The sequence below is a fragment of the Filicampus tigris genome, chromosome 5 (genome assembly GCF_054856515.1).
Source record: "Filicampus tigris isolate MCC_2025a chromosome 5, RoL_Ftig_1.0, whole genome shotgun sequence".
Classification (NCBI taxonomy): domain Eukaryota; kingdom Metazoa; phylum Chordata; class Actinopteri; order Syngnathiformes; family Syngnathidae; genus Filicampus; species Filicampus tigris.
Genome location: NC_141221.1, coordinates 3,586,072 through 3,604,693, shown reverse-complemented (window position 1 = coordinate 3,604,693; position 18,622 = coordinate 3,586,072). Strand labels below are relative to the sequence as shown.

General features: G+C 40.7%; 3 protein-coding genes across 6 annotated transcripts in view; 1 reads left to right on the top strand and 2 right to left on the bottom strand.

The window, feature by feature from the left end:
- Positions 1 to 385: 385 nt before the first annotated feature.
- Positions 386 to 5,062, bottom strand: gal3st1a (galactose-3-O-sulfotransferase 1a). The gene is made up of 3 exons (XM_086032214.1): positions 4,714 to 5,062; positions 3,171 to 3,333; positions 386 to 2,294 (listed from the first exon to the last, which is right to left on the bottom strand). The coding sequence occupies exons 1-3, from the start codon at positions 4,721 to 4,723 to the stop codon at positions 1,145 to 1,147; spliced, it is 1,323 nt and encodes a 440-aa protein (XP_085888340.1). The 5' UTR covers positions 4,724 to 5,062; the 3' UTR covers positions 386 to 1,144.
- A 1,988-nt stretch (positions 5,063 to 7,050) lies between these two features.
- On the bottom strand, positions 7,051 to 13,593 carry pes1 (pescadillo ribosomal biogenesis factor 1). The gene is made up of 15 exons (XM_086031593.1): positions 13,397 to 13,593; positions 13,052 to 13,131; positions 12,788 to 12,941; positions 12,567 to 12,676; positions 12,287 to 12,458; positions 12,106 to 12,195; positions 11,855 to 11,971; positions 11,568 to 11,645; positions 11,384 to 11,473; positions 8,829 to 8,959; positions 8,607 to 8,732; positions 8,213 to 8,397; positions 7,884 to 8,026; positions 7,643 to 7,801; positions 7,051 to 7,410 (listed from the first exon to the last, which is right to left on the bottom strand). The coding sequence occupies exons 1-15, from the start codon at positions 13,418 to 13,420 to the stop codon at positions 7,336 to 7,338; spliced, it is 1,734 nt and encodes a 577-aa protein (XP_085887719.1). The 5' UTR covers positions 13,421 to 13,593; the 3' UTR covers positions 7,051 to 7,335.
- p2rx2 (purinergic receptor P2X, ligand-gated ion channel, 2) overlaps positions 12,273 to 18,622 on the top strand; it is a 7,165-nt gene continuing 815 nt past the window's right edge. Inside the window, exons 1-11 of one of the 4 annotated variants that reach the window (XM_086031596.1) lie at positions 12,273 to 12,498; positions 14,813 to 14,924; positions 14,998 to 15,108; positions 15,209 to 15,284; positions 15,381 to 15,477; positions 16,120 to 16,200; positions 16,273 to 16,426; positions 16,824 to 16,954; positions 17,031 to 17,121; positions 17,203 to 17,268; positions 17,348 to 17,425. In XM_086031596.1, coding sequence (XP_085887722.1) covers positions 14,883 to 14,924; positions 14,998 to 15,108; positions 15,209 to 15,284; positions 15,381 to 15,477; positions 16,120 to 16,200; positions 16,273 to 16,426; positions 16,824 to 16,954; positions 17,031 to 17,121; positions 17,203 to 17,268; positions 17,348 to 17,425 — 927 coding nt within the window. In that variant the 5' untranslated portion in view covers positions 12,273 to 12,498; positions 14,813 to 14,882. Of the gene's footprint in view, positions 12,499 to 14,295; positions 14,573 to 14,812; positions 14,949 to 14,997; positions 15,109 to 15,208; positions 15,285 to 15,380; positions 15,478 to 16,119; positions 16,201 to 16,272; positions 16,427 to 16,823; positions 16,955 to 17,030; positions 17,137 to 17,202; positions 17,269 to 17,347; positions 17,428 to 18,622 lie in introns of those variants that run through there. The other 3 variants (XR_015086925.1, XM_086031594.1, XM_086031595.1) reach the window with 3 other exon arrangements.

The window sequence follows — 18,622 nt, the reverse complement described above, 5'->3', positions numbered from 1 at the left end:
AGATTTTTTTTTACGCTTTATTTTGGACTGTCTTTGCCAACTACATGACAGACGGCACATAATTAACTTGCGTATCCATTTTTTGTGAATTGTTTTGCTAAGCAGTGCTCCATGAGATTTTTTTTTAAGTGAAATATGTGCCTTGGCTTCATACAAATTGGTAAAAATATGTCTATTGGGAAATGGCATGGACAATACTACATACACTGATAGCTAAAACAATAAGGTGAAGAGGGAAATAGATCAATATATGGTGAATAAATTGACATTTCAAAGGCTCAAGGGTAAACCTGGTTGGTCATTGTCATTAGCCAGATAGCCCTCCCATTTTAGTTAACGTGTAGAAAAAACACAGTAGACAAATTTTGTAGTTTTTTTTTTTTTTTTTTAATTTAAAGCTCTTTTACAACAAAATGACTTATCAACATAATTCACAGTAAGAATGCAGAGGCAAGTGAAACTTTTTACTTTCTACTCTAACATTTTCTGAATTCATGGTTGTTTATATCATCAGGAATTTCCTTTTTTTTTTTTTTTTTAAACTCTCAAAACAGATTCAACATTGTGGTATCATTTCATTAGTTTGTCTAGAAACACAAGTTGGCGGAGATGAAAAGAGATCAAGGACACATAATTCTATTGCTAGTTAATCTAATAAAATGTGTATAAATATTTTAACAGAGAACATAATTAAATTCACTTCGGTACTTATAGATTGTGAAATATTTCTCGCAAGCACCCGTTTTACACCGGTGTCCTACTCCAGTCCACGAGGGCCACTGTTCTGCATGTTTCACTCCTGCAACACAGCTGATTCAAATGATCAGCTCATAACAAGCTCTGCAGGAATCTTTTAACAACCCTAATCATTTGAATCCGGTGTGTTGGAGGAAGGAAAACCTCTACAACACGCAGGACAGTGGCCGCCGAGGACTGGAATTTGACCTCTGTGCATTAAATGAAGTTTATATGATTGAAATGTCACAGAACTCCAAATCCTCCCTTTGCTCTCCACCTCTTTCATTTAGCCTTACTACATTCGTCGTGGCCAAATCGTCCCCCCTTGTTTATAATGAGTCCTTTGTTCATAATTAGCATTTCTTGGTTTGACCTCGCCGAATTATCCCCACTTGTTCGTAGTTAGTCACCAGTTAATGATGTCTCTAATGCGGCCCCACAGCTTGGTGATCCACAGGTTGACCCCGAACTCACTCAAGTACTGAATTTCCGGCATCAACATCTTACGGCACAACTTGACGTGATCCTTGTCAATGTTCTTCTTCAGATTGTATCCCATGATGGATTTCTCCCCGATTGGCTGCCACGGCTGCATGACGCTCTCCCGGATGCTTCCGGCGTCGACGGCACGCCCCCCCTCGATGCAGGTCGCCACCATCTCTGCGTTGCGCCTTTTGAGTTCCGCCACGTCCTCCGCCATGCGCCGCAGTCCGTAAGCGTCCACCTTCCTCCAGAAGGTCTGGTTCATCTGCTGGTACAGTTTCCAGTCAAGAGCGTTCCATTCGAGGGCCCTGGTCCTCAAGTCGGGTGTCAGTTTGGAGACGGTGGACTCCTTGCGGGCGTTGAGCTTGAAGTAGAGGAGGTCATCCATGTCCCAACAGAGAGCATCCTTGAGTAGGATGAGAGATTCCTCAAAATGTTCCGCCAACATGAACAGCTGAAAACGCTCCGCGATGGATTTGATTCCCTCGTCGACCCGCGGATCGTCCAGCTCGAGAGTGTTGTCCTGTCCAAAGTCAAAGAACAGCAGGTTCCTGAGGTAGAACGCGTTAAAGCCCTCCGGGTCAAAATAGTAGTGGGGGTTACGAAGGAACTCGGCCAGCTTGTCATCTCCTGCTATTTTCCAGGTGAAAGGCACCAGTCGGCCGTAGTAGTGGAAGGAGGACTCAAAAAGCTCTGCGGGGTCTCTGAGAATGGTGATGTAGGCGGTATCAAGGGGAAGCAGCTTGGCCACTTCGGCGGCATTGAAACGCATGTGATTGCAGATGATATTGAAGCACATCCCAGGTTTGTAGTCTTTAACGTGGGAGCGCTGGAAAAAGGCGGGATAGAAGAAGTCGTTCCTGCTGTCAGGAAAAGCAAACTTCAGTTGGTGTTTCTCTCCGAAGCGGAAAAGGATGTTGAGGAAGGTGCTGCTTGCCGACTTGTGGGTCTTCATGAACATGACGTCCACTTTGGGGCTGCACATCCCCCCTGCGCTTTCATGTGAGCTGTTGACGCTTAGTCTGCTTGGCAGCTGGGATGGACGGTGGGCGCAGGAGTAAGGCACTGGAATTCTGCAGCAATCAAACACACACACATGTGAAACCTGCCCACACAAACAGTACATAAACAACACGGTCACGTCAACCCAAATAAATCTTTGCAATAATATGTTCTATGCGCCTTCACTGGTCCAAACATGCCATTCTGATTAATATTGCGTTTGTGGAATATGAGAGTTAAGCAGCAAAATCTACCTGTTGTTAGCCAACTCAGGGCTCGGCCATTTGGTCACTTTTTGTCGACCGAACATGACATCATGGTTGCTCAGACGACCAATCATGTCCGACCTGTTTCTGAAGCTGAGCCGTGAGCAACTGTGATGTCATTCTCAGTCGACAGAAAGTGGCAAAATGGCCGCCCCCTGAGATAGACAGAAACGGGTGGATTTTACTGCTTAAAGCGGAAGTCAACCCAAACATATTTTTTTTTTCAATTTTTATTTTTGTGGAAAAATAAGTTCTTGCACTTAATGTTGGTCAGACGTTTGGTGTCATCCTTGAACGGTATATGCAAGAGAGCCCTACGCACTGAAAAATAAAATACAGTATGTGGTTATTTTGATGTTTGTTTCAATCCCTTCGTTGTTTGGATTAGGATAGTGGATATTTTCTAAATGCATTGAAAAATGTATTATCAAAAATGAAATATAATGTAAAATAGCATTTTTTTTCTCCCGTACATCTGCTTTGGAAGTGCATGGATCTATGTGGCCACCCAGTAGCAAAATTGTGACCGCCTTCCAGCATTTAAATTGCGCTTCTCTGATATAAGGGGAAAAAACATCGACACGGTGGTTTAGCTTCATATCCACTTGAATACGCATATTAATGAGTTCAAGACTAACTGTGTATAAAAATGTGCGGGCACATGCGTGTGTTGCACCATACTCAGGCATGCTGAGGGGCACTTGGGTCACGGACAGGCAGTAAAGGAGGATTATGCTGCTGGTCAGCAGGACACCCAGGACCAAACGTTTGCACGTGGACCTCCAACACCTCCCGTGTTTTCCTGCCATGGTCCAGCAAATTGAAGGGTTACCTGGAAAAACAACTTAATAACAAGACATGTATGTAAAACAATGAGTGAGCTGAAAAAATCAAAGAGCACGCATTAAATAACGTGATGCTGCTGGAGGGTCTCTTGTATGAGAATTTTGATGAGAGATGATACGTGGACTGGTTGCCAGCCAATTACAGGGCATGTAAAACAAACACTCGCATTTACACTAAAGGACAATTTTGAATCTTCACATGACATAAGAAGCATGTTTTTGGAATGTGGGAGGAAATCAGAGTTAATGTGCTAAATACAAGGTGACCCCAAAAAAATGGAATTTTTGAATGCATTCGTACAGCCATCTACAAGACTCCCCCCCCCAAGATTTCCCACCATTGTTTCTTAAATGGCATTTAGGTTTCACTTACTGTGAATAAAATATTTTTCTTCCATCACTCTTGGTTTTATTGGATTGTTAAAGAGTCCCCATTTCACCCTGTACTTCAGCCACAGTGCTGTGTCAGCAAAAACGGTTACTGGAGTGGCCGAATGAAGTTGCTGCATATCAGCATTGTTTGCAGTTTTGTAAAACGTGTTTAGCACTATGTGATGAGTGTCCCAGTCAAAGTCACCATGTGCCTTCTCTTTGACATTTAACACTGTGGTCTGGTAAGTTAGTTACAGGCTATTATTAAATTGTAATAGATTTCTGAAACCTGAATTTACTCCTCGGATATTTATCTATCAATACAGTTGCTTTGTTTTGTTTGCTACCATGACAAGCAAGACCTCAGACTATTACCAACTTGTGTATATCTATTTGCATTCACCACTGCTGATTAATGCCTAATAGTGGTCGAACTCCTTGTTTTTGCATTCACGTTGACATTTACTCCGTTTTGATAATAACAGTGTATGCACATTAACAACAACACATATGGAGGCCTTCAAAAATAAATAACATCACAAATGAGTAATTAAATAATTGACGGTTGATGTCTTTATATATTATGTATTTTCATATACCACACATTTACCAAGTCACCGGCATAAATTGACTTTCTGGGGGACAAAACCAGAGTGTCGCATTTATAATTTATAATTTTTTAATTGATTTGTGCATTGATTCCCATACGTTGTTGACTGCAATAATGATGTTACGGAATGTGTGGCTTTGCCGTCTGTGACTCTGCCCCAAGTAGCTGACATTTAAAATTGGGTATTTTAAATATTTATAAAGCTGTTGATCAATATGCTGTGTTAGATTTCATTAGATGCAGAAAAAATACTTTTGAATATTTGTGAACAAATTTGACAAACTGGCATGGATTTGAATACGAAACATACTGATGTAATGTACATTGGTAGCCATGTAAATTTTAAACAAGGTCATTTAGGGAAATCAACTCAAAGGAAAGGTAAGTGGATTCTTACCTTCATACATAATTCCAGCCTGGAAGGAAGTGACGCTTGTCCATCGACATTGTCTATTCCCTTCGTATTCCACCTGACTAAAACAAGTTGATCAAGCTCCCGCGGTGGTTCTTGCATCTGATCTTGACACATGCAGGGACGAAAGCTAGCACAAAGTTGCATGCACGCGCAACTCATCACATGTCCTTAGATAACAGATCTCCCCTATCTCCAGTTTCACGGCGTCACTGCAGGTGCACCTGATGCCGCAGGCCGCCACCCCCTCTTAACTTTCTAATCCAAGAGCCATCTTGCTGAATGAAGCACTGCGGGGAATCTGGTGTCCCTGTGACATCAGGGTCACTGTCAGGGGACGGCCACTTGTCAGAGAGTGAGGGAAGGGGAATAGAGAGAGAGAGAGTGTAACACACAAGGGGGAGGGGAGTGATGGGTCGAGGGAGGAGAGGCTTGTATAGTCCCTATTTTGTGTCTCCATACAGAGGGCCATTGAGTGCACACATTTGAGTTTGAGCTGGTAGCTGATAGGAGGGGTGGAAATCAACATAAAAAGAACAAATGCAGGCAGCCAACGAACAAAGACCATCATTGTACCGCTTGATCAAGACTTCTGTATGTCCGAGTTCTTTAAAATATGCCTTCTATACATGCTACGCGTGGAATGTCTGGTTGATTGCTAGTTTATCGTCACACTGCCTTGACAATTGCTTCCTTTTTAGCACAGAATTACAGATGCAAAAGCACTCGCACGCTGTACTTAAGTACGGATGCTTGTGCAAAGAAAAGTCTCGCGTGAAAGTAGTAGTAATGATTCAACTCTTTCACTAAGTTAATTTTTTTGCTTTTTAAATGCACATCAGCGATGGTGGTTTTGTATATTCGCCATCGCAGACAGTGGTTTGAATTGCCATGGTGACAAGTGTTGTCTGTCTCTTTATGTGCCCTGCAACTGATTGGCGACTAGCCCAGGGTGTAGCGTAGTCTGCCTTTCTCTTGACGTTAGCTGGGATAGGCCCCAGCTCAACAGTTGACCCTGGAAAGGATAAGCGGTACAGTACGGTCCGTCAATGCACTTCATTGCATGCCACTGGTATGGGTGTGTACAATACCAGTTTTGACACCTTGGCACAAAACAATACATCTTTTTTTTATTGCGCACAAAAGTTTTCCTCCTTTGTTAACTGTTAGATCTGAGAGGGCCGTATTATGTCTGCATGACAAACCAAACATGTAAATTCATGCCGCTCCAAAATTTCCCTGTTCAACTTCCCATGGAAATTTAACAGCCCTTTGTAACTCATTATTACGTACGATTTCCCTTTTTCTAGTCATTTCTACTTAAAGGGAAATCAAACCAAACATATTTTTGTCAAGAATATGTTCCCCAAAGGCCCACTAGTTGAAACACGGCATTGGGATTAATATTGCCTTTGTAGAATATGAGTTAAGCAGCAAAATCCACCCGTTTTTAGCCATCTCAGGGGGCGACCATTTTGTCACTTCTGAAAATGACATCACAACTGCTCAGGGATCAGGTAACGACCAATCACAGCTCAGCTTCAGAAAACAGGTCAGCCGTGATTGCTTGTTACAGTGAGCCCTGAGCAGTTGTGATGTCATTTTCAGTGGACAGAAGTGATAAAATGGCCACCCCCAGAGATGGCCTTAAAAAAGGGTGGATTAACTCTATTTCACAAAAGCAATATTTTATCAGAATGCCTTGTTTCAACTAGTGGGCTTACATAGAACATATTCTTGAAAAAGTATGTTTGGCTTGACTTCCTTTAGGTTTTCATCATTTTCCACAGTGGACTCCAGTCCTTTATACCTGACGTGACTTAAAATTTGTTTGGACTTACTACAAACTGAATTTGTGAAGGCAGATTTGTTGATACAGTTCTTGTATTGGATATCATCACGTTTACACCCAATATACTTGATTGCGTGATTGTTTGCAAAAACGTCAGCGCGTGAAAATCCTGGCCCGATTTGTGTAAGACACTCCAGCTTGACACTGCTTCTTTTGTTGAGCGTCCATAGTACTCCTTCAGGCACCCATAGTGCCAGGCTGAGACCCGAACTGGGTGGGCAGCATACGCGGAATGCAGATCAGGGTGAGGAAGACGCACTGGTCTGAACTGAATGAGGATATTGAGCGCACGGGGCGGAACAAAGCCCACCAGAACCACAATAGAAGCATCTCAAGGGTGCAGTGTGCCTGACTGCACTTTCACAGATGTGGACCACAAGGTTCACATTTGGGGTTTGTGTTCCGCTTCACGGCTGTGGGTACTGCAATCCTCTTTAGGTATGTCGCACAGAGGTGGCGTGAGAACAAGCAACAGATCGAACGTTGTATTTTATTGAAATATCGTTACATGGTCTTAAATACTTTGGATTGTGTTGCTAATACAGTCCACAAGTTGGGATGCGTGTTGAAGAATGGAAAATTCCCAGGCATGTCTACATCGAGAATCACATACCAGTAATCACGCTTACAAAAGTTGACTGCGCAAATATCGATGCGCACACACACACAATCACGCGACTCACTCAGAGGGACTTGAATTGCACGTGAGCCTGCAGCACTCAAGGTATCAAAGTTAAGTACAGTCATATTCTAATTCATTTGCGGGCCTTTTTCTTCTTTGCCTTTTCATTGTCATCATGAGCTTTCCTCTTGGCTGCGAGCTTGTTAGCCTGCGAGAGAGGACAAAAGAGCCCAATAAGCACAAACTCATTTCGAGCAAAGAGTTGAATCAGAGGTCACGTGGCCTGCACATTCTTGAAGAAACGTGTTTGCTTTAGTGTTTAACATTCCCACATGACAACGATAAGAGGGCCAGGTACTGTAAATAAGGCAATGTATGTTACTAACGTGAGACTTATCAGTGCAAACAGACTTATCGGGTCAACAAGAAATGGGACAAACCTCTCGGACTTTTCGCTTTTTTCCAAACATGATTTTGTCGTAGAGGTACTTGTCCTTTTTCTTCATCATCATGATGGCCAGTCGCTTCTCCTCTGCTTTTTCCTGCTGCTCCCTTTGAGCCGGATTATCCACTTTCAATGTGCCGGGAGTCACTCTGACCTAAAATTGTCACATTTATCTTTTACTGCCTATAAAGCAGCAGGTGAGCGATGATGAGGAAGACGGCTCGTGTGTCACAAACCTTGGGCTGGGATCTTCGCGCCTCCATCTTCTTGAGTTTATTCTCTTGAACCTTGTCTTCTTCCTCCTCCGCTTCATCATCATCATCATCATCTTCTTCATCGCCCTCCTCTTCACTCTCCTCTTCCTCATCATTTTGTTGGGCTGTTAAGAAAAAAAAAAAAAAAAAAGAAAAATCGGATTGAGGCACAAATCCATAATCACCAACCTTGTTTTTTGTTGTTGTTTTTAACCATAGTGTAAATAACCACATAGACAAAGGCCGCAGTGAAAAGTACATATTCTCAAACCATACTAGTTTTCGCCTTGGACGATTAATAGAGGCCCTACCAGGCTTTTCTCCCCTTTGCAACGCCATTATCTTCAATTTCTCTGGAGGAACATAGTCTCCCTCCTTCTCCTCCACAAATGGAGACAAGTGCGGTGGAAGAGTACCTCCCATGAAGTAGTCCTCCACAGGAAGGACAATTTGGGCATTGACACAGTCGTACACCCACTGGGGCTGGATGTAGTACCTGAAATGGCAATGCAGTAAACGTTAGGAAATGAAGGCTTCCTCTTCTGCTTACGTATTTGCAAAGTTGCCGAGAGAGGACACTCAAAGACGTTGCTGTGTACAAAGCTGCAAAGTAAAGTTGAATTTCTGAAATTCACACATCAGACTTTGAGTAAAATAGATCATCTAGATAATAACAAATGGAGAGGGCCGCCTCATTTACTTTACCTGTTGATATATTGTGTGCCAACACTGGGTCTGTCAACAATCTGATGTGTGATAGTCTCATCGGTCTCATCGTACGTGCTTCCAATGCAGACGGACCTGTCCCAGGACACCTCGCCACCAAAACACCTGTCAATGTTGACACCAAGGACAGAAGTCGTTGATGCCACAGGAGTATGTTGGCATTTACGGTGACCTCGTATCAGTGCAGTTCTTCTCACTCACCTGATCACAAAGGCCAGAGACTCTCTGGGGACCTCTCTGTTGAGGAAAAACTTCAATCCCTCAAACATCTTTTTATGGGCTTCCTGCTGCTTTTGCTCCTTTTCTCTTTCTTCCAACTTGTCCATGTCTTCCTAAAGGGAGCATTGTTGTATTCCATTCAAACCCACTGATACAACAAGTTAAAATTCTTTTTAAGAGACAATATTTTAAGAGGAAGTAGCAACTCAGTTTTTCCATGCAGAATGGAGGAAATGTACGGAGCCCCTAAGGTGACATGGAAGTAAAAAAAAAAAAAAAAAGTAAAAAAAAAAAACAACACCTTTGCGTTCCCTCGCAAAGATTGCGTGATAACGCAATGTTTTTTTGCGAGGGAATGTTTATGTACTTATGGGCCATTTTCCAGGTAAACAAAAGCAACAAAGGGAGCGTTTTCAGCTGTGGGTGGGTTTAATGGAATTGCTTTGAAATTCGCTTGTAATACAAAGACCTAAAATCAGGTTTTGATACTAAGCAGCGTTTCTCCGTCTCTGAAGTACTGTCGTCTCTCAAACAGCCGCGCATTAGAGGCTAGGCTAGGCTAGCTGCTAAACTGACCCGGAAGTACATAAACCCGCATTTAAAACAAAATGCGGCCCCTCGCAAAAAACTTTGCGTTTTTTTTTTACTTCCATGTCACCTTAGGGGCTCCGTAGAAATGTGATAAGCATCAAGTCAAGTCACCTCAACACAAAATATTTACGGATTGGCAGTTACTCATTAAATGTCAACATTGAGCTGTGGTCTTTGTGTATGAAAGAATGGCAGGCCGGTGAAATGCTGAAGTGGAAAAATTGAAGTACTTGGGCTCAACTGGGGAATGTAGAGGAGAGGCGAAGAAGAAAGTACAGACAGGATGAAGTGGATGGAGTAAATGACATAAAAGCACCAGGTAAAGGGAAAGCAAAGGTTAATAGGACGGTAGTGGGAGCAGCCATTTTGTACGGAGATGTAGTGCGTAGAAGGGTGTGACGAGGACCGAGACGATCCTGAATGAGGTCATCAGAGGGAAAGTTATGACTGGATTTAGCTGTGACCTTTCATTTCAAGTGGATCTTCCAAGGCTGAGATGCCACCTCATCCTTGGCAACCAAACACAGGACTCTAGTCCCCAGTTTCACACAACTAAATGATTTGGCATATACGACCGCCTCACCTCCGCCCTCAGAGACCAATTACTTCATCTACTCACTCTTGATTTCATCATATCGAATGGCAGGGATAATGACAGCAAAGACAAACAGTTTGCAGAGTATCACTTTTGCATACCTAAAATTGGCGAATAAATATTTTGGGGGTCAGCCGAGCCGCATAACACATAAAAAACAAAATTGTTTTCCACACTTAGTCTGTTTCAGAACTGTGAACAGGTCAAGATTCACTCTGCCATCTTTTCATTAAACTGTTGTGTTGGTCACAAGTAAGATCACGTGACCTCGACATCGCCAGCAGTTTCATATCCAATTATATATTTTCCCCCTTTTAGGATGAACTTACAAGTGCACAATATCTACAAATGTACTTAATTTAACCTCCAGCTGTCCAATGAATGTTTCAGTACTTCTTGTACAACCAAATGTTTTGTAACAAGAAGCTGAGCAGCTTAAACTGTGTTTAATCTATGAATCGATCTATACATTTCCAAGCATATCGACTTCTTAACTTAGTTACTTAAATGTTACTAAAATGAAAGATGCTTCCTTTCAACAATGTTGGATAAGCAGTGTTCAAAAATGATGCAGACTTTTTGGTAGGCAGTATGGATTGCCTAAAAACAAAATCCCAAAAAGCCATTTCAGCCTTGGAAAAGGGGACATTCTGAAAGGGGTAACATTTTAATCTGCCACTACACAAGTGCTCGTATGTTAGGCGTTATGTATTTAAGTGCAATTTTTGTGAACAGACCCAGAGTCTCTTATTTATAGATTAAAAAAAAATGTATTTAAGATATTCTATTTGTGGTTCTAAAATTCAATCGCAGTGTTAAACATTAATTTTCCAAAGCACACAAACGCACTGGATTTTTGAGATATTAAAAAAAGTTACCGGTAATTGCTCTTCAAAAAGGATGTACTTCAATTATACTGTAATATCATTCAATCAGTGGCATTTAAAAAAAAACAAAAAACAATGATGCTGTCATCTATCGTGATTTTTTATCGTGGTTTCTTGCAAAATATACCATCCCAATTTTTTTTTTATTTTGACAGGCCTAATTAGCAATACACAGAATTCACCCCACAGGATGATTAAAGCCCTTTTCTTGTCAGTATCCATACAACAAGAATTTCATTAGAAAGATAATTTTGTGTCATCGTAGCAATTGTATTCATTATGTATTTGTCAAATCATTCATATTCGTGCATTTTCCCTTTTGAAAAGTATTAAGAAACAAACGCATAGGAAACAATAACACTAGTGTCTCACCTCAGAAATAGACCAAGAAAGATTGTGTACGTCTCTGCGTATATATAAACAACTGAAGCAGTCAATCATGTTCTTAGTTTTTTGCTTTTTACCGCGTCAACAGGAAAGTGGTCCAGTTGCGCTTCTTCTTCCTCTGCAGCAGAAACCACCCGGGATAAACTTGCACTCAAGGCAGAGAGTTTCTGCATGGAAGAAAATCCACAATCAGCTATCATTTGCAAGCGTAACAAGTAGACATCCAAAGGTCTATTTAATACGGTTGACCGTGATTTTCACCTCCAAGTAGCTTTCCGCATCCAAGGCATAGTCCTCCTCATTTTTATCCTTTAGCTCCTGCTCTGCTTTACTGTCAATCTAAATTGAAAAGCAAACATTAACAGTACATAATAGATCGTTGTGGTTTTCAAGTCAATGTGAGATTTCATATCCTTTATCATTATCTCATCTAAAAGATACAACATTTCTGTTTGAATTGCTTTGATGCGACACATATAACCCAGCAACAAAATTAACAGAACTCAAACATCTCTGCGTGCATTTTTGAGCCTTAAACCTAATCATACCTTTGGTGGGTAAACCAGATTGAGGGAATGGTAGAGTCGGAAGTTGATGAAGCCCAAGAGAGTAGTGTAGAACTCTGTGAAAGTTGCCATGACTCTGTAGTCAACATCTGTAGGGTGCTAAAAAAGCAAACCAAAGATGATCGAAGCATTTGTGGAACCGTATCGAACAGTGCAGTATTACTTTTGCTCTTCAGAATGCTCAGTAATTGCAACATTATACAGTATGCAGCCTTTCATTAATGTTCACTCACATCATGGGAGAATTGATATGGCACCAGCCATGTAATTAGCTGCCCCATCACCTCAACCTGGTAATATATTCCCTTGATAGAGATGAACACCTGCAGGTAATCAAACAATTAAATGACAATCTCAAAATAAAAACTTTTATTTCTAAAATTGAACAAGACTGTTATTAGTTAATGCCGGTACCTTTCTGAGGGCACGAGAAGCTATCGCGAAGTTCATCCATTCCACAGTAAGGCGCCGACACAGCTGTATGGTTTGCACGTGACATTTTCCTGTTCGAGCAAATGTGGAGAAGAGGAAGCACATACAAAGTGCATCTTCAATATCCCGGAGAGCATCAATGAACGTGGGATACCTGAAACATAGTGAAATTAAAAATAACTTGGTGGTTATAGGTGAGTATTATTAGTTTACTCCTAACATTACATAGCTAAACTTTGAGTCACGCAAATGAACTTCTTACCTTTCTTTGACAATGTGGTCCAATTTATACGTTGGCTTGTTGTCCTTGAGCCTTTCCACTGCAGTGTATTCTGTTTTTGCATAAGCTTTCTTAAGTTTGCGAACAAATATCTTCACAAAAAAAACAAAACAATTATGATTAAGAGACATTCAAAGTATGATAAACACAGATCAACTAAGTTAAAGCACATTAGTGTTCATGTATTTAATATTGAACACTACCTTGTACTCTCTGAATTTGCCAACGATTGGCTCATGCAGAAGAAAGCGAATGTCTTTGAGAAGGTAAAAAGTTCTCGGAGCTGTGGAGCCCTTGTTCACTTTCTTCTTGTGTTTGGGCTCGTGAGGGTAAATGCCTTTAAGAATGCATAGTCGCCTGAAAATCCAAACAAATCACTTGTTAAAGACAAGAGACATTGTGGTTTAAAATCAACAACGCGATAACATAAATAATACCTATATTGAAGCAGAAATATATGAATTTACCTGAAATCTGGGAGGCTAAGTTGTAATTTCTTGCGGGCTCTGTTTCTGGTGATATAGTTTGTGGCAGAGCCACTCTCGTACTGCAAAACAGAACAAGACACTCCGTTATATTATCACACGACTTAAGTTAATGTACAAGTTGAATGAACCTTTACACAAAGTCTTTTAAACATTTTTCACAAAATCACTAAGTACCACCATCGAAGAAAAAACAAACAACGGCCCAACGCGAGCGAGCGAGCGAGCTAGCTAGCTAGCTAGCTAGCTCGCTAGCTCGCTAGCTAGCAAGCTCCCACGTTGCCAACACTGTCAAATGTTTGACATAAAGGCAATGGCGACAATTACCTTCTTCTTTTGTAGGCCTCCCATGTGCAAACAATGTGTGACCCGCAAAGATTTAAAATGGTGTATTTGTCGAAAAAAATAAAAGCGTCAACGAAGTTGATTACAAGACGAACTACGGCAATAAGCAAGCCATGCACGTGTCATTTGACATGCGCAAAGGAGGAGACTGCTTTAGGAGTCAGGACCCTGGACCCTGGACGCGGTCCGTTTATCTGCCTGTTTAAAAATAAATGCTTGACAAATAGCCATCATCGGTTACGCTAAATAATAATCACTGTTTTACAAAGAACTATGCGTCTATCCGTGCTTGTTCACCGTAAATAACTCAATTGTATATGTGTAATTTTAAAACTACTCATGTAAAAAATTTAATTATGTACGAAAAATCGATATCTATCTATCTATCTATCTATCTATCTATCTATCTATCTATCTATCTATCTATCTATCTATCTATCTATCTATCTATCTATCTATCTATCTATCTATCTATGGGCCTTAAGTTTGAAACCTGTGGTATATCGTAAAGACTGATTAATTAACAACAGCAACTGAGTAGCTGTTGAATGATATTGCCATTGTACTAATGACAAGTGAGTTTTCATCTATCAATGCAATGATGACTTATAAGTACAGTAGATGTGTAAGGAGAGCAATAATGGTTGAATTGCTGTGTAATAATATTTTTATAACACAGACTACTTGTGTAATAATGTGATTTAAAATGAAAGTCTAACGTATGCTAAAAATCCCCAAATATAAAAATGTAGGTTCAACATTCATCACATGCCCCAGATGTCATAATCTTGCAAAGGCTATCAGACTAAGGGGCAAAACCGCATCTCAACTCCGCCCTCTTGTCTTCTCTCCAGTTGGTACAAGTACAGTAACACGTGAAGGAGATGCACACTGGAGTAGGGCGGAGAGACACAGAACAAAGACATTTGAATGGAAATTGAAGCTGGTTAGAGTGGGATAAAATTCTTTGGAACTCCAAGGTCCTGAAACAAGACAGGATATCTTGGATAAATTAATCATGGGACTGAGTGCATGTATAAAAGACTATTTTCTTGGTTTCTGGGACTATGAAACCCCCAAAATCATGGTGGTTAAGAATCTAACTCTTGGCGTCATATACAGAGGAGTTCAGTTTATTGTCATCACCTACTTCGTCTGGTAAGCATTGTATTTTATTTTTTTTGTATACATGAATATGTTTATTGTATTTACAGACGTTTTATCTTAATACTGTCATTTACATACCGTACTTATTTGATTGGTCAAAATGTAACATAGTAAATTGCTGCTACAAATATTCAGATGAAATATATATAGGAATACGTTTTTAGCATTACACTACAGTATTATTCAGCTTCATATCCTTGTCATCAGTGCTTTTTTTTATGTTCTCTCGAGGTACGTCTTCATCAGTCAGAAAGCGTACCAAGAAACTGAAACACGTCCTGCCAGCTCAGTTTACACTCGCATGAAAGGCTCAGCAGTCCGTGGAGATGAAATCTTGGACACGGTGGAATATGTTCGACCGTCAGAGGTGAAGAAGCTCTCACGCAATCTCGCATCATGATCTTCCCTTCATGCAGGTAAAGACTATTGACCATTGTTATCGTGGCCTGTCGCAGGGTGGGGATGTCATTACTACAATATTGAGACGAGAAGTCACATACGACCAGAAGCAAGGAACCTGTGCTGAGGTACCGTAAAAGGCCTGAAGTCACACCGCATATTTTAAATGTATTAAATATGATGTATGTATTAAGAACTCCATCAATGATCGTCAGTATTCGTCTCCAGTATTTTGGTGTTGCAAATGCCAACTGCTCGAGGGACTCAGACTGTGTCCAAGGAGCAGTTGACTTCAATGGCCATGGTATGGTTTCTAGTGCCGCGTGCCCAAAATGTTCTTCATGATTAGCCAATTATAATATTTATCTCAAAGTTCTCTATCTTGGACTCTGTTCGACAGGCAGGAGGACCGGCAGATGTGTCCGATACTACAACTACACTTTCAAAACCTGTGAGATCCAAACCTGGTGTCCTATCGAAGAGTATGCTGTCCAGAGGTAAGAAAGGTCCAAGTTTTACAACTTTATATTAACATACAGTACGTATTGTTTACAGACAGGACTCCAACACATTTTAGCCTAAAAGGGATAAAAATGCCGAAACACAGGAGTTTGTTTTGTTGTGATTATTTTAGGTTATTTGTATCATTAATACACTGGAATCCCAATGTATTATCTGCTTCTGTCACCGATAGTTTTTGTACACAGATCACACAATGCTTTATTTAAATCACATTTAGGGTTTCCCAATGGAATAAATTGTGGTTGTTTATGACCACGCATGTCCAGTTTTATGGCTACTTTCAACAATCTTGTAATGTAAAGTAGCCATCTTCTTTCTAGTAACATCCGTAATTCTACCCTTTTGTTATTTTGTAGCATTTATTTTAACCTTTTTCATTTTGTGAGAGTACATCTCAACCCATATTTAATTCCCACACCCAGTTGGCAAAAAATGATTCCCTGCCCAATAAAAGAAAACAGATCAAAAGGATATCTCGGTGCAAAGTCACACTGTTTTTTCCTCAAAACGTACTTAACCTGAAAATAACCTACTGTAATAATACAACTCTCAGATTGCGTGTTGTAATACGCTGTATTGGAATCACTTGAATAAATCATTTTGTCCAACGGTGACAGAGAGCCATCTTTGGTGGAGGCCATCAATTTCACTGTATTCATCAGGAACTCCATTCTGTTCCCAAAGTTCGGAGAGCGAAGGTACGCGTACGCTCACACACGCAAGCAGGATCACATAAAGTCCTAATTTACGATTGGTTTTCTCTCTGGCAGGGGTAATATTAAGGGCGCTTCAAACAGGCGTAACATGCACAAATACCTAAACAAATGTCAATATGATGAGGAGAAGGAGCCCTACTGTCCAAACTTCCGACTGGGCTACATTGCACATCAAGCCCGGGAGAACTTTAGTGAGCTCTGCAGGACGGTTAGTACAGTCTGTGTTACACATTGTTTACTCATAAGATTAAATCTTGATTCAAAGCCAGTCAGGGTATATGCATTTTACACAGATGGTTTTATGGAGTTTCACCATTTGTGTTCGGTACCATTGGGCTTACTAGATACTTCATTAAGTACCCCTGCACAGCGTAATGAGATCCAATACAAATGTTTGACCTTTACACAGATAAAGATGACGCAGCAATTTTCAATACATTTTTAAGTGGGTCAATATAAGATCAATAGATTGTGTAACTTATATATGCACCTTCATGTATTACTATAATAAATACTACACAGCATCTCTTTGCATATATATATGTATATAAGTATATATATATATGTATACTGTAGACACTCTTTTATGGTAATTGACTTCTCAGGGAGGGGTGATTGGTGTTTTTATTAATTGGAACTGTGACCTGGACCTGGATCCTTCCCGCTGTAAACCCAAATATTCCTTTAGGCGTCTTGACCTCAAAAAGGATCAAGTCAACTCCGGTTACTATTGCAGGTGAATTTCAAAGGTAGAATAAAATCTTTAACCTGAGGTCGTTGTCTGTATTAACCACTCTGCTGTTCATCGCTAGATTTGCCAAATACTACCAAAAGAATGGAATAGAGTCTCGGACACTTATCAAGGCCTATGGCATCCGTTTGGATGTTATTGTCCATGGACAAGTAAGCAGATGCTAAGTAAGAATCTATATCAATTTCTGAATTTCTGCAGTGACGTGATATTACAATGTTGATTCTTTACAGGCAGGTAAATTTAGCCCAATCCCAACCATCATCAGTGCCGTCACCGCTCTGACTTCAGTCGGAATTGTGAGTTAGCCCATCGTTCCTCATTCGACCAACTGAAAAACACTTTCTGACTCAACTTTTATCTCACTTGTACCACTAGTGTACCATTATCTGTGACTGGATCATGCTGACATTTATTGACAAGGATGAAGTCTATAGCGAGAGCAAGTTTGATGAAGTAAGTAAATATCATGATGTGGAACACACTGCATGCTTTACTTTAACATTGTGGTACAGTTTTAAGACCACATTTGGCATCACTTAAAACATAAAAAAGCGATTGGTAACATGGCAAAAATATTAGGCTACACCCTCAGTCACTCTAACAAATTATATATTTTATGTACCACTCAGTTGTGAGTGCAGTTTACAGGAAAAATCTCTTCATGCAAGGTAAATTAAATAAGACATAGTCGTCTTGTAGCCGTGCACATGTATTAGTTTGATGCACTGTATGAGAAAAGTATTATGATGTACAGTATTCATGAAGTACACTAATCTCACACATACAGTGGCTACGGAAAGTATTCCGACCCCTTGAAAATGTTTACTTTGTGTCATTGCAGCCATTTGCCATCATAAAAAAAGTTTGTTTTACTTCTCATAAATGTACGCTCAGCACCCCATCTTGACAGGAAAAAAAAAAATCTGAAATGTAGACAATTCTGAAATATATGGTCATAAGGATTTGGGGATCCCCTGCCATTCTTTCTTGCAGATCCTCTCCAGTTCTGTCAGGTTGGATGGCGAACGGTGGTGAACAGCCGTTTTCTGGTCTGGCCATAGATACTCAATCGGGTTTAGGTCAGGGCTCTGGCTGGGCCAGTCAAGAACGGTCACAGAGTAGTCCTGAAGCCACTCCTTTGTTATTTTAGCTGGGTGCTTCGGGTCATTGTCCTGTTGAAAGGTCAACCTTCGGCCCTGGTCTGAGGTCCTGAGCACTCTGGAAGAGGTTTTCCTCCAGGATATCTCTGTACTAGGCCGCATTGATCTTTCCTTCTCAAAAGTAGTACGGCACGCCCATGTGCTGCGTTTCTAATCAGTTTAATTAAACACAGCTGGACTCCAATAAAGGAGCGGAATCATCTCAAGGAGGATCAGAAGAAATGGCCATCATGTGAGTTAAATATGAAGGTCGCTGCAAAGGGTCGGAATACTTATGACCATGATTTTTCAGTTTTTCTTTTTTCATACTTTGCAAAAAATGTCTACATTTGCTTTTTTTCCTGTCAAGATGGGGTGATGAGTGTACATTGAAATACGAAAATGAACTTTTTTGATTTTGGCAAATGGCTGCAATGACAGACACATTGTGAAAAATTTCAAGGGGGCTGAATACTTTCCGTCCCCACTGTACACACAAGTTGGCCACTTC